We start from the raw sequence: 15,172 nt of genomic DNA, 5'->3' as shown, positions 1-15,172 counted from the left end.
ATCCATTAAAGACAGTGTAATTGTCAGAATATTAGCAGCCATTGCATGAAGACATCCTGAGGAAATTTAGAGAGATAAAATAGCTGTGACTAAAAATTAGTTCTGATGTCATTAGCTGCTTGTGTGACCCTTAGTTATAAACCCTTAGTTATAACCCTTAACATCCTTTTGTCTTCATTTCCCTATGTATACAATAATGATGATCACAGCACTTTATTATTATTATTATTGTAAGGCTGATTGTATGATGAAATGGCTACATGATGGCAAAATGAGTTAGAATTCAATAGCCTGTGACTATAACTTAGTGGTTACTTCCCAATCCTCCAACTTATTCTGTGATTTAGCCAGAATTTTATTAATCATTCATATTTTATAGAAGTTACACAAAGCTTACAGAAATTACAAAAGTTGTCACATCCAGTGTGTAGATGTTCTGGTAATGGTTTCCAAGGAAACTGAGTAGGCTTTACAATTTAAATTTTTTTTTTTTTTAAATAAACATTTGACAACTTCCAAACTGAACTGAAAATTTTCTGGTTTTTTTTGTTGATTTCAGTATGGCTTCAATATGGTCATGTCACATCCACACGCTGTTAATGAAATTGCACTAAGTTTGAACAACAAAAACCCCAGGTAAGGTTATTCTATAATGTATAAGACTAGTAAAAATTAAGTCATAGACTTAAACTCAGTTTGATCTAGTTAGATTATGGAGTCTGCCTATCTCTCTCTCTCTCTGGAATTAAACATGATGATGTAGATTTAAGAATTTTTATTATATCAATTTCATATAGCATAGATAAATGGTGACACTGTTCATTTTTAGATCTCAGCTTTCATTGCTTAGTAGACCTGCCTTCTATTATCTTCATCTTCGGATGTCTATTAGATGAAGTGGGGATATCTAAAAATGTATTAGTTGTGGAATCTTTGGAACCTCTACTTGAGTACTTCTTGATATAGGTATTCACTCAAATGGGAATATTTTTATAGAAAAAGTACTCCCTTCATCCTGTTATATGACCTTGAGACCTGTGGTCTTTGATATAAGGGTTATTACAAGAAAGTCTACATGGAATAATTTTTATTAGGGCTGCAAACTAGAACTATGTGTCTAAAAGCCTTGAACCTTGAAAAGAAAAAGAAAGGTATGTTCTTTTAGTTTGTTTTCAAAGCATGTGTGTATATATTTGTATCAGTGTGTATAATTTTGTATATAGGTGTGTATCCATCTATCTATCTATCTATCTATATATATATATATATATATGCATATATATCACTATATGCTTAAACTATCTGTGATCTCATTGTTATAGGTATTCCTTCCACCTGTGCATGTATGCATGTATATATACTATTGTAAAGAGGCAGCATAACATAATGACCTAACATAACATAAAAGCAAAGAAAATCTTGGTTCAAGTTTCTCCTTTGACATATACTGGCTACATATCATGGGCTCATAATTCAACTTGATATTGCTTTTGGCAATTCTTTGAAACAGTAAATAGTAGAGAAGGTGCTGTTATGCATCAGTAGAGAGGATAACTCTACATTCTGTATAGAAATGAAGTCCCAGATCCAATCCCCATCCTCATCATTACGTATGTTATATTGCAATGCATGCATATGTCTTGTTCTTATGTGTGTATAATTCATGTGAGTGTGTTCTTAAATCACAGATTATCTCCAGAAGAGTCTCTTTATTATCTACTTCAAAGTTGCCCCATGGTAATTAGTATTCCAGTAGAATATTTTATATCTCCTAATTATATTTTATTTTTGTCAGTTTTCTAAAGATAGATAGATAACCACATACTTAAGAACTATTGGACCCTCTAAAAATCTAATTTGAAATGAGGTTCTCTCCAATTGGATCACCATGTTTTATTTCAAGCGAGGGAAGCTCTGGGAGTTGGCAGATTAACTTCTTTGGTTTGCATTAAAATGTACTGGTATATCCTTAGCCTCAGTGTCCCAAGATCCCATTTGTTTTTGTTTAACACTTTTTTATATCATTGTCTGTCACAAGGACTTTTGTCTGAATTGCTGTGTGGGAGCTTTTCTCTAAGGGATGCTATCTATGCCAGATTATACGTTGGCACCAAGAGCTGGCATAAGATATGACGCCCTTGTTGTATTTTACTTCAAAAGTTTAGAATAGTTTCCCCAATTTTCCTTTCAATAATATTTTCAGATGTAGTTTTATTTTTGTTTCTGGGGACAAGGGAAAAATTTGTATATTAGCACAGCTGTTATTTGCTAGTTCCAAATCACCTACATAAAGAGAAAGAGTAAGCTTGTTACAAATTCACATTGTCACAAAGGGTTATTCAGAGCCATCTGTGAATGAGCACATTTGAAGCATGAGAGCATCTATTTAATTTGATTTTAAACTTTTTAGACAAATTAAATAGTTTTGATTATATAGCATGGAGAAAATATGTAACCAATGCTTTCTTTTCCAAATGTTTCCAAATTTCCTACTGCCATTCAGCTCATAATTAAAAAAAAAAAAAGTCAAGCAGAACCATTATCACGCAACATTAAAGGTGGGGGGGACATTGTCCTTATCCAGAATTTAATAGCTAATGTAACTCTTTCTCGATTTTTCATTAATATCTAATTTCGTTGTTAGTAAAATGGGGCAGACCTATCATATAGGTCATAAATTGCTGCCTTAGACAAAGCATAGATAGAATTGTAAGCCAGTAAAAATTAAAAACATACTCAGAACATAGAAATGTATTTCAAATTACTGCATCCATTTTTCTTAGGAGGATCCAATTAATCATGTTTTCATTGATTTTTGTTTTTTTCTTTCTTGTTTTGACAGAACGAAAGCCCTTGTGTTAGAACTGTTGGCGGCTGTTTGTCTTGTAAGAGGAGGGCATGAAATCATTTTATCAGCATTTGATAACTTTAAAGAGGTAGGAGACTCCAAATTTGTGACATGGAATGTGCTTGCAGTAGTTCTTATAAATATGAACAATCCTAAACAGTTTATCTTTTTCCTTGCTCTGGATCCTAAAGAATGTGGTAGTTAAATTTTCCAGTATTCCTCAGCAGGAAAAAATGTCTTTGAGAAATGAATTTTTTTTTTTTTTGGTTCCTAGTTTTAGACTTCATTCTGTTATTCAAAATGCTTGTATTATTAATTTACATTCAGGTGGCATGAAAATGAGATACCCAATTTGATGTATGTGATTTTCATTAGGACTTGTGTATGGTGGCTTGTTCTATAAAATTTTATAAACCCTTTTCATCATTGCTACCATTATCAGCTAGTATTTAGTATGTGTGCTTTGTATTGGACAAAATGAATAAAATAAATACAGGCCCTGATGTTAGGAGCTTCTAATTTAAAACAGGTAATTTGTCATAGGCAAAGCATAACCAGGTAGGTATGTGTAAGCAAGAATAGAGACTAGAGAAATGGTTCAATGCCTAAAACTTCATACCAAGAATGATGATCTTAGGGCGTAACTGCAAATAAAAGTAGCATTTTCCTGCAATGGAAGTTGATCTCATCTTGGACCTTACTTCCTGACCTAGATTAAGCCCTCGAGGTCCTTTGGTTTGTCCTCATATGAATGAATGAGCATTTACTAAGTACATTATACGGTATGTGATAGTCATTGAGCTTAAGTCTGGACACAGATACAAACTAGAAGTCAATATATGCAGGATACTTACATTCTAATAGGAGAAGACAACACATAAATAGAAACCAGAAAGTTGGGGAGAAGAGGTGTGCATAATTTGGAAATGCCTTGAAAATGACATGGAGCCCTGGTTCTGAGCAGGATAAGGTGAAAGCCCCCTTATGAGAACCCAAAATCCCAGCAACCATGTTTCTATGTTCTAAGAGCAACCAAGCATTTGTTAGCACCTGCTGAGTATCTGAGTATTGAGGACATAAAGATAAAAGCAAACTATTCCTTGACCCTAAGGAGTTTTCATGTCCCTATATTACTGAGGCATTGAGCTTCAGCCTAATGATTGACATTAAAGCTCTATGGTGGGAGAAGCTTAGGAGTATAAAGGAGCCTAAAATTCAGTGCTGTTTGGGAGTGGTACAATATAGCTGATCATTTTGCTTTTTAAACGGTTAGTTTGGTATATTGTCACACACACACCCCCCCCCTTTTTTTTTTTGGTGGACATGTGGAGACATAATGTATTTTTCTATGCCCTTCACCTGTAATTTCTACTGTTTCAAAAGCCCAAATGATGTCCAAATGGCAGACCTTGGTTATGGAGGTAAGCACTGCATTGACCACAGAGTCAAGCTAACTTTAGGAAAAATGAAGAGAACTCCTACTTTTCATTATAGAATCACAGAAGGTCTTTAAATCCATACTGTAGTTTCTAAACAAAACATTTAGAGCCAAGAATATTGATGTGAAGAAATATAAGTATAGTATGTGTACCTAATTTATAGCTCCTAATATTTAAATTCTTGCTAGAATCAGATTTTAAAATGTCATAAATTGAACACTTTCCACTCTGGAAATACTTGCTGCATAACTACTTTGATTCTGTGTCATGATTCTCTGTTGCCTTTGTTTGGATATATATTCCAGGGAAAATCATGATGCATAGAAATAGTATCTATATAAAGAAAATATTGTTGATATGACCTTGCTTACTTAAAAAGTAGGGGTTAATCTTAACTCTTTGTTTATAAGACTATTTTTATAAAAGATAGCTATTGTATTTTATCTAACCAGAATCTAACCTTATAGGACAGGTTATATTCTTATTTAAGAAAATAATCCTAAAAATTCACATGAGTTTTAACATGCTGAATTAGTATCATTTTTTGGACAGTCTAAATGTTGATTTTTAAAAATAATATATTTTTAAATAAGAAATAACTCATTTCAAATAATTGAAACTGAATGGAAGTTGTTTAAAAACGAATTCCCCTTGAACTAAGTATTATATCAGAAAGAAGCTATTTCATCTATGACAAGAGGCATGGACAGAATTTGTTTCTGTTAGGAGTTCTGGATTTTTGTATAAGAAAAAAGAATAATGTTAAGTTTTCACAATGAGGGCAGAAAATACAACATTTCACTAAGGAATTTACATTTAGACCTAAGTAAGATGTTCATTTCATTTTTAGATCATTTTTTATCTTTGTTAAATTTGAAAATATAAAATTCCACAATAAAATAACACTCATTAAAAATATTTACATTATCTTTCTTTAGTTTTTTTTTTCCATAGAAGAAATGAAATGTTAGCCTTTTAACAAAGGAATAGCATGTATATCTGGCTTTGATGGGTTCGAAGTGCAAGACCCTAATCTTATATATAGTCTTTCCCAGTCCAGACCAGTACTTAGGTAAAATAAAATTCTGGATAGAAGTATAGAACTTAGAAGGAGAAAGAAGAGACTGTATTTTAGGGAGGCAGTTTACAGAGAGGCGGAATACTTGGTGTTTTATTTTTTAGTTTGTTGTTGTTCTTATTATTATTAATTATTTATGTTTTCAAGTTATTGAAACTCTTAGTTCTCAAGTCAGTGTAATAATACAGAAGGACATAGTACTGATATTTGGTACCAGATGCCAAAAGGAAATTAAAGACTCTGGATCTTAAATAATTAGGTCAAAATGGATAGAATCTTACTGTGTTTAAGAGTCTTAAAAAGAGCTTTATTTCTTTCTTTATTTTTGCTAAATCTGAAGCGGTCCTCTTTTTTAATAATAGTGAGTACTGCTAGAAGAGTGTGAGCTGACTTTTTGAAGAGTGCTAATCTAGCCCTTGTTTGGGGGCACAGTGTTCCTTGCCTGAGTCTTTGCTGACCTGACTGGCACATATAGGCTCTTCAGAAAGTCTTAGTGTGGTTTTACAGTTTAATAATTTCAAAAGTATAAATGCTACAAACTATGAAAAACAAGATTTGAAAGGTTATATAAAATTTCAAAATACAATTTAACATGGCTTCCTTGTACTATGTATTGCTCTTGACAATTTTCAAACTTTGTGAAAAAAACTCACCAGTGGGACAGCTAGCTGGTGCAGGGCATAGAGCACCAGCACTGAGGTCAGGAGAACCTCAGTTCAGTCTGATCTCAAACACTTAACATGTCCTGGCTGTGTGACCCTGGGCAAGTCACTTAACCCAATTGCCTCAGTAAAAAGCAGAACAAAAAACAACAGACTTTCACCAGTGGCTGCTCAAAGATTGAAAGAATTTGCATTTGTAATCCTTGCTTTAAAATCATCCACATAACAAGGTTTAGGTGAATATGCGACTGTTCTGATGTTGTCTTACAAGAAAAAGTCAAATGAAGATAAATCAGGTGACTGTGGTAGCCAAACTAGAGGACCTCTTCTGTCGATCCATTGATCTGAGAAAGTGCCAACTAGAAACTATCACAGCCAAATGATATATAATGAAAGAGTGATCCATTTTGTTGCAACTAAAAATTCATTCTTCAAAATTCAGAAAATTGACCAGCATAAATAAATTTGAATAATTAAACTTTCAAAAATTGCTGGATTTTTTCCTTTTCTTTCTTTTTTTGTAAACTTGTAGAGATTATACTTAAGTTATAAAAGCTGAAAATTGCATGAAGATTTTTGGGACACCCTGTGTTTATACAAGACAATTTACTTGTCAAGTGAGTTTGTAATGCTTGGTAATGACCACTATAATCATTGTTTATGTTGAAAAAAAATGAGACCAGGCTAATTGTTTTTTCATTGAATCTTATCATTATCTCTGATTTGTTACATATTGTTAGGTGGTGGTGGTGGTGGTGGTGGTGGTGGTGGTGGTGGTGGTGGTGGTGTGTGTGTTTTTTTTTAAACACAGATCTTTAGTCTTTGCAGTCAGATTAGAGAGGCCTACTCTCCCTTCCTTATTCCTTCCCCATCACCACCACCACTTCCCCCTTCATTCCTATCTAGCTATTTATTGGTGTAGCTTCCTTTCTCATATTTGATGAAGCTTTTCTCAGTATTGGGAAAAGGTCAATGTTATGCATTGGGATTCTCTGGGAATTCCAACATAATTTGACTCTTGGGCATCAGAAAACACTCTTTTTTCCCCCTCTTCCTTTCTTTATTATATTCTTATTTGTATTAGTGAAACCAAGTCTTTCAATTCATTTCCATTTTTTCCCTAATTTTTTTGTCTTTTTTTCTTTCTTTCTTTCTTTCTTTTTCTTTCTTTCTTTTTTGCAGAGGCAATTAGAGTTAAGTGACTTGCCCAGGGTCATAGCTAGTAAGTGTTAAATGTTAAGTGTTAGGATTTGAACTCAGGTCCTCCTGACTTCAGGGCCAGCACTCTTATCTACTGCACCATCTAGCTGCCCCTTTCTTATGTCTTGAATTAGTTTTTAGTGCTAAAGTTTTAGGGCATTTGGCTCTAAATATGTGGTGCTGTTCTTGTGGAGAATTTCTGAGTCACTAACATGTAAAATTTTAGTGTTGGATTTACAGTAGGACTGCTTCTAAATCAAGTCCCATTTATGTCAGAGTCACTTCTCTTAATTTTAGTTATTCCTGTGTGTGACTGGGGTGCCTTCAGCCCTCACAGTATTTTTTAAAAAACCAAACATATATGCATATCACTATGGAACACATCAGCCTTGCCCCACATTCTTATCTTTTTCCTTTCAATCAGTTATTTTTGTAGGATTAAAAAAATGTAACATTCAGCTCATACTATGTGAGAAAATGTTATCATTTAAGTTCCACTGTCAAGATATATCTTAGATAGACTGGGAAAGAACAGTGCCTTCTAAACTTCTAAAGATGAACAGTGCCTCTTAGTAAAGAGACATTTTTTTACAAAATTGATAAATTGTGCATAAGATATTGAACTTTAAGCTATTGGCACTATTCTTTCTGCTAAATAGGTTTTACTGGATGTCCATAGCTTTGTGCAGGATCTGACTTACTCTTAGGGTAATTGGGTATTTGCTAGATAATCAATAGGGTATTTTGTACCTATTCTTTTTTTCAGAGAGAATAGGAGTACTCCTGCATCTGGATACTAGGCCTAGTTTCCTTTCCTTTTTTCCTAATGAGCATTTCACCATCTTTATTTTGGACAGTTCAAACTAATTCAATTTTGTGGTTTGTTTAAAACTATCACAAGAAATACAAAATTGGTACCTAGATAAATTTATTTGCAACATTCTTAAAGATCATAGTTCATTCCAGCTTGAATGGTTGTCATTTTAATTTTGGTTGTACATGGGCAGATATTCCAGTTGGTGTGGTCAATGGTAACTGGTTGTCATGTTGGAGATTATAACAAAGAGACCAGGCATGAAGACTAATTAGAACTAACTATACCTCCCCCTCTCCCCTCTTTTCTCTCCTTCTCCTCCTTTCCTTCTCCCTCTCCCCTCTGACAACCCCCTCCCCCCCAAATGTAAGATCATCCTCAGGACAAACTGATTAAGAGTGTTAGATTTAGAGTTGAGAAGACCTGGATTTAAATCCTACTGCTGATTCTTACTAGCTATGTGACTATGAATAAGTAATTTTTACCATGCCCAAAATTTAACCTTATTTTCTCAATTTCCAGTTGGGGAAAATAATACCTGACTGGGTTTTTGTGAGACTCAAATGATATTATATAAAGCATATGGACAATTTTAACATTCAATGTAAGTACTAGGTATAACTAAAATTATATTTATATTATTTTGACTAATGATAAAATTTTTATTTTTACAAAACTCAGTTTCTTTAATGAAGAAAGAAGACAAAGTAATTAACAAGGCTATCAGCCTGATTATGTGATTCTTGTCTCCCTAAAAGTAATATATTTATTAAAAATAGAATGTATCTAGGACCCAGGACAGCCCTTAAAATGGGCCAGTTTGGATGCTATGAGCCTAATGATTTTCTTTATTAATCATCTCATCTGAATGGAAGCACATACAGCTGGCTTTAATAGTCTTTCATTGAGAGCTGAGTGTCATTGTCTTTTTTCTGTGTGTCTTAATACTGAAGACTTCTAATATTATTTATAATTATTTATAAAATTTGTAGATTTACAAATTTCCTAATTATATATACAGCTCTATGGGCATGAAAGGAATTGCTTACATAATAATCTTTTCAAGGGGAAAAAAAGCTTTTCCCTTTTTTGGAAAGTTTCCGATCTTATTTCATTTGACCCTCATCAGACCATGCTAGGTAGGTAGAGATTCTTATCCACATATCACTGATTAAGAAACTGAAACCCAAAATTGTTGTTACACTTTTTTTTTTTTGCCAAAAATATCAGAAAGAACTAACTTTTTATATCTGTAGTCCTTTGTTTTGTATACAAGGCTGTATTTCCTCCAGATAGACATTCTGTAACCTTTTTCAAATAATAATTAAGTGTAAGCAAAGTACTTTACATATGTTATTCCATTTGAGTCTAACATCAACACTTTGGAGAAGACTTATTATGCCCATTTTGCAAATAAAGAGACTGAGGCTTCAAGCATAAGTGATGTCACTTTGCATCACACAGCTGGTAAGGATTTGAAACAAGATTCAAATTTTGGTTTCAAGCCAAGCACTGTATTTACTACGGCATTTAATGATCTCATTATATCAACATGATGTCAAGAAATCTAATAATATGTCTGTTTCTATAATTATCAATATAAATGCAAAAAGAACTGAATTTTTCTCCCGATGCTACACAAATTTGAGATCAAATTCTGGTGAAACTAAAAGAAATCTCAAAACTTCTTCCATCATATCTTTCATTTTGCTGTTAGATTGTCACTTGAATCAATTTTGCTCGATTATCATAGTCTTTCCAACGTAGAAACTGTCCTTGTCTTGCTGTTTCCCAGCAATCAACAATCTAGATATGACCGTCTAGATAGTCATGATGACCCCACTTCTTTCTAAAACAGCTCAGCCAGAAGTAATGATGTCACTTAGCTGGTTGATAATTTTGGGTTGATAATTGTTTCTATTTCCTTTAGGTACTGAAAAGCCTCAACAGTGGGCTTCTCTCTGCGCATCTCATATTTAGCCTATCCTAGTTTCTTCCCCTTATCAGTAGAAAAACCTCACATCTTGTTTTTTCCTACTCTTTCTATAGTCTGGTGGGGATAGTGAAAATCAAAGTGAGGAAAAATCATTTAGAGCTTGATGGCCGGGTTCAGTGACATCACCAGATTGTCCAGATTGCTTAGGGAAGCACTTGGAATTGATCAGGATGTAGTACAATCGTAATTGTGATCCTTTGGTTCCAGAAGGCTAAATATCCAGCCTTAAAGTAAAGTGACTAAGTTTGGTTTTTAAAGGCTCCTCTTCCTCCTTCTTTTGATCTGTCACTAGAAACAATGAAAAACTTGTGAAATGTCTGCTAGGGTTACCGTTTTCCAGCCGTGGTACCTCTCACAAGGGGCCCTTGCTTCTTTCTTTAGCGATATTTCTTTGGGAATACCTACATGGTTTGCCAGTTGGGCATCAGAAACCACTTGTGCTACACTTTCTTAACTGGATTTCAGAAGGCCTGTAAGGCTTTATTTGCAATAAACCAAACTGGGCAGGAGAGGGAGCAGATATTGTGGTTTGGTCCCAACCTCCCTCTGAGTGTAATCCCACCTAATCCAATCTCTCTAATGTTTCAGGATAGAAGGATTACATTTCTGGCACAGAACAGTCCTGCCAGCTGCTTCACTGTCATCAAAGACTTTCAATAGGAAGAGTATGAAAAATAAATTTCACATGCTTTTATAGAATTTCTTTAGTTTAGGGATTTACATTCTCAAAACCGCATCATGTACCTGTTCATTCGTGCTTTTATCTTAATAAGAGAAAACTGTGCATCCCTATGACTGCCACCAATTTGGATCTTATTAGATTGGTTTATTGTCTAAACCAGACCTACCATTTGGGTAGCTTCTAAGGAAGCTTTTATCTATTTTTCCCCCTTGTTGTTTATATCTAGCCAGAACTTTTATAATTTTTCTTCTAATCTCTGTTCTTTCTTTCTTTGCCTTTTAACTCAATCTCCAAATCTTTTATCTACTTTATCCTCCCCCATGTTTTACAAAGTAACTACTCAGAAAACATAGCATTTGGGATATTTCTCTTAATGTTTAAGTAGTGAGGAAAATGAAAATGTTTGACTTTTAGGTGGCAAAGATATCTGCTTTTAAGTGAATCTCTATCGTAAAAAAGACTTCACTTTTTTAAGATACCATCAAGCAAGATTCATGAACAATATACGAATCTATGTATACAGATCTATGAAGGGAATTAATTGTTATTCATGTAAGAAAAAATAGAAGATAAGACTTTCAACCCCTTGACATTGTATTTAAGAACTAGGAAATAGTTTCAGTGATTGAGATGATTAATTCGTATTTGCATTGTATAGTAATGTGCTTTATATGATTTAATTACACAGTGTGGAGTCTGAATTGGACTATTCATAGTTTTTTTTCTAAACAATAATAGACAATTCCATGGAAGGGAGTGCCAGGGGCAGAGGTAAATAGAAATAAAGGGCTCCATTGTGCTTTATCTGTTCAGCTCTAGAGCAAGTCTCCTTGTGACATTTCTCAAAATATATCACTCACAGGCCCCCGAGGGGTGAACCCTTTTTGCAAACTTGCCATAGGAAAACCTGAAGTATATGATAGCAGTCCTAGAAGCCTGTTCCATTGAGATATTTAGTACATTCTTCTAACATAGAATCTAGCTCTCATACTATTGGATGTGACTATAACCTTGTAGCCACAGCAGCAATACAAGCAATGACCCAAAAAAAGGTTATAGAAGGTCATTTATCCAGAGTTTGTAAGTGTCGCCTTTAAAGACTTTTTAAATGTTTGGTTTCTGCTATTTCATGGGCATAGGAAATTAGTAATGAGAATGTATTCTGTTAATGCAGATCAACAGTTGGTCTTCAACTCTATAGTTTTATAAGGCTACATAAGATAGTAAGAAGTTTGCCAACTTACTTAGAATGCACATTTTTTGTTAAATCAGTCATTTAATAAGCATTTATTTAGTGCCTACTGTGTGCCAGGTCTAAGTCTAAGTGTTGTGGTTTCATATGGAAAGAATGAATCCCTTCTGTCTGGGAGCTTACATTCTAATGAAAAAGTCAAGTACTTATGTGTTTCACCCCTATACCCACACAATAAATAGAAAAAGGGAAAAGAACACGTGTAAATAAATACAAAGTAGTTTAAGAAAAAAAGTAGTTGTGGAGGGAGGTTATTAGTATAGAGGGAGCAAGAAAAACTTGGAAGCAATAAGTGGTATTTGAATTCCATCTTTTTTTCCTCCTAGTTATGCAAATCAAAGTATATACATACATACGTACATACATACATACATACACATACACACACACACTATTATGGCAATAAGTTATAGAATCTTATAAATTTTAGAACTTCATTTTAGTTATTAACTTAGTTTCTAGTGATCTCAGCTAGTTTTTAAATTGCATATTAAAGGAAATTGTATGAGGCAGAGGGGTAGGAAGGACATTCCAGGCTTGGGATTGGCCAATGAAAAGTGTTAGAACTGTTACATGAACCCAAGATAATTTTGATTTCTAGATCAGTTCTCCATGTACTACATCATGGCTGCTTTACCCATTTGTGATCTTTCTCAATCTCCCCCTCATCAGAAAAACACACATGCTTAGAGACAGATGATATTAAATAGAAAAATTGAGATGAGTAACTGGTGCACATACATATGGCTTCAGCCTTAGAGGAAAAAGTTCTGCTTTTCTTGATAAATGATCCATCCAGGAATCCTAAACCTATAACCATTAAGGAGAGGAATATGAGCAGCATCTACTTAATCACATGACCTCCAGGATTCCCAACTTTACTTAGGAATATTGTCACTCTTGCTTTATAAAATTAAAAAAAAAAAAAAAAAACAGGCTTCCTTTATGGCTATTGTGTAATCAGAAATATGGCCAAAAGCCTTCAAAGCAGGGCAGCTGCCCCAGGAAATCTGGGCACAGGTTTAAAAAAAGCTTCCCTCACTTCTTCTATGACTTAGATTTCCCCCTTCCTTTTGATGAGTAAAGCAAAAGTCAGTTTGATATTATTTCAGGCAGCTTTGATGGAATAGTTTTGTGGTATCAAGAGCATGAGGAGGACTGATAGGAAGTGCACCCTCCAAGCCTCTTGTAGCATTGGACATTTGTAATTAGCTATTTCTGCCAGCTCTGAAGTGAAGTCGATTTTATTGCAGCCATTAGTTGTTAAATGGGCATAAAGTGAGAACACTTTGACAGTTGAGGGCATAGATACGGTATTTTATATCAGTAATAGTAATTTTGTCAGAAGTATGCAAAGTACCATTGGTTCTCCTTCCTCTGCGGATCATAATATGCTCCATCAACTGCTGTGTTCATTCACTTCTAATAATCTTCAGGGCCTTCTTTAATGTGTAAAAAATAGATATGTTCAAGGCACAAAGGGATAATGGTGCCTTGCAAAAATATTACTTAGGAATAGATTAAATGATCACGTTATCACGATTCGCATCTGTGGGGCTGCTTTGCTTCACAATTCTGCTTTAATTATATCCCTCCCTCTGCCCTCAAGCCTGTGTGATATTTATGTGACAAAGAGGTCCATTCTCTATCTTGTTCACAGCAGCCACTGTTTTTCCAGGAGAAGGTGCTTCCTTTGTCATCCTGTTTTATTTTTGTATGTATAAAAAGGATCTCTTTAAAACCTTAGCTTTTTGCCAACTGTGAAATAAGGGACCAGAAGAATGTTCCTTTTATCTGGTGTCTGCTGTTCCCTTTCTTATCCTTAAGAGATGACAAAGAAAAAGCAAAAATGCTGAAGAGAATGAATAGAAAACGCTGTGTTTTTTTTTTTTTGTTTTTTTTTTCTGTAAGCCCTAGAGAATCTGAAACAGTGAAATGGCATTGGGTCTCAGATTAGAAGGTATCTTTTAAGAAGCTGTTGTCTTTGACATTTAGATATATTTTAAAGATTATGAGACACATGAGGACAATGTGAAGCACTCTGCTGTGGGATAGAACTGAGAAAAAAAGCAAACAAACCAGTAATAACCATGGCAATGCCTTTATCAAATTAAAAAAAACAAGAAACACCATAAAGATGGACATTTAACTCAGTCAGATTTTAAGATCTCTTCATCTTTTCAGCAGTTAATATGAAGACCTGTGTTGACATTCCCTTAGCTTCTCTTTTTTACTTTGGAAGAACCCACTCTACTCTTTAACCTGATCCCTGCTGACCCTACAGAGGATGGGGGATATACTTTGGGAGGCAAGGATTGATCTGAGTTATGCGGTATCCTTAATCTGCTTTATCAGCCTCATTAAATAGTTTTATATGGGGTAAAAATGAAGACTGTTGACAGCCAATTGAATAAATCAAAGAATTAGAGATTAACAGTTATTAGATGATCTAGTTAAAAGTCAGCTAGTCTAATTTCCTGACTTAAGCACAGTTAACAGTTCCAGAAAGATAGTTATTTATTCCACTAAGTAAATTTACTGGAGTGGGAGGGGTTCCCAGCTTCTAACAGTGCATTCTAATGTATTCCCAGTCCCATCCCTAATGTTTGGGTTTTTCTTTCAGTAAAGGAGAGCCACTTTCCCTTATTCTCTTTGTGTTTAGCATCTTTTGTACAATATGTCTTCACTGGTGAAGACCATCATTTAACTTTTTTTTTTCCAGATTAAAAAAAAGTGATATTTTAAAACTCAGAAACCAGTTTTATTTATATGGAGAGTCTAAGAAAAGAAGAACAATATATGCCATTTTTGTCTTTGATAAGTTTATTGTTGAAGATAGAAAAACAAGATGGCCCCCAAAAGGTTCTTTTAATCATCCCTCTAGGGACCCAAATTTCCAGAAATGCAATTGGGGTTAAGTGACTTGCCCAGGGTCACACAGACAGGAGGTGTTAAGAATCTGAGGTCAAATTTGAACTCAGGTTTTCCTGACTTCAGATCTGGTACTCTATCTACTGCATCACCTAGCTGCCCCCTGGAGAAGTCTTTATGCAGAAGATGAAGTTTGATATAAATTTTAAAGGAACAGAGGAGGACTCTAAGGAGAAGGTAAAGTGGTGATATATTGCAAACATGAGAGATGGCTGCTGAAAAGACATGAAGTTTGGGAGATGAAATATCACATGTGAGGAACATAGAGAA

The 15,172-nt window shown here is 34.3% G+C and overlaps 1 protein-coding gene across 7 annotated transcripts in view; it reads left to right on the top strand.

The window, feature by feature from the left end:
• Positions 1-15,172, top strand: part of FMNL2 (formin like 2) — a 350,157-nt gene that overhangs the window by 274,335 nt on the left and 60,650 nt on the right. For all 7 annotated transcript variants that reach the window (XM_031960660.1, XM_031960659.1, XM_031960661.1 and 4 more), the window contains exons 8-9: positions 560-636; positions 2,843-2,936. In XM_031960660.1, coding sequence (XP_031816520.1) covers positions 560-636; positions 2,843-2,936 — 171 coding nt within the window. The remainder of the gene's footprint in view (positions 1-559; positions 637-2,842; positions 2,937-15,172) is intronic.

Source organism: Sarcophilus harrisii, chromosome 3, assembly GCF_902635505.1.
Source record: "Sarcophilus harrisii chromosome 3, mSarHar1.11, whole genome shotgun sequence".
Taxonomy (NCBI): domain Eukaryota; kingdom Metazoa; phylum Chordata; class Mammalia; order Dasyuromorphia; family Dasyuridae; genus Sarcophilus; species Sarcophilus harrisii.
This window is presented reverse-complemented; position numbering and strand designations above follow the sequence as displayed.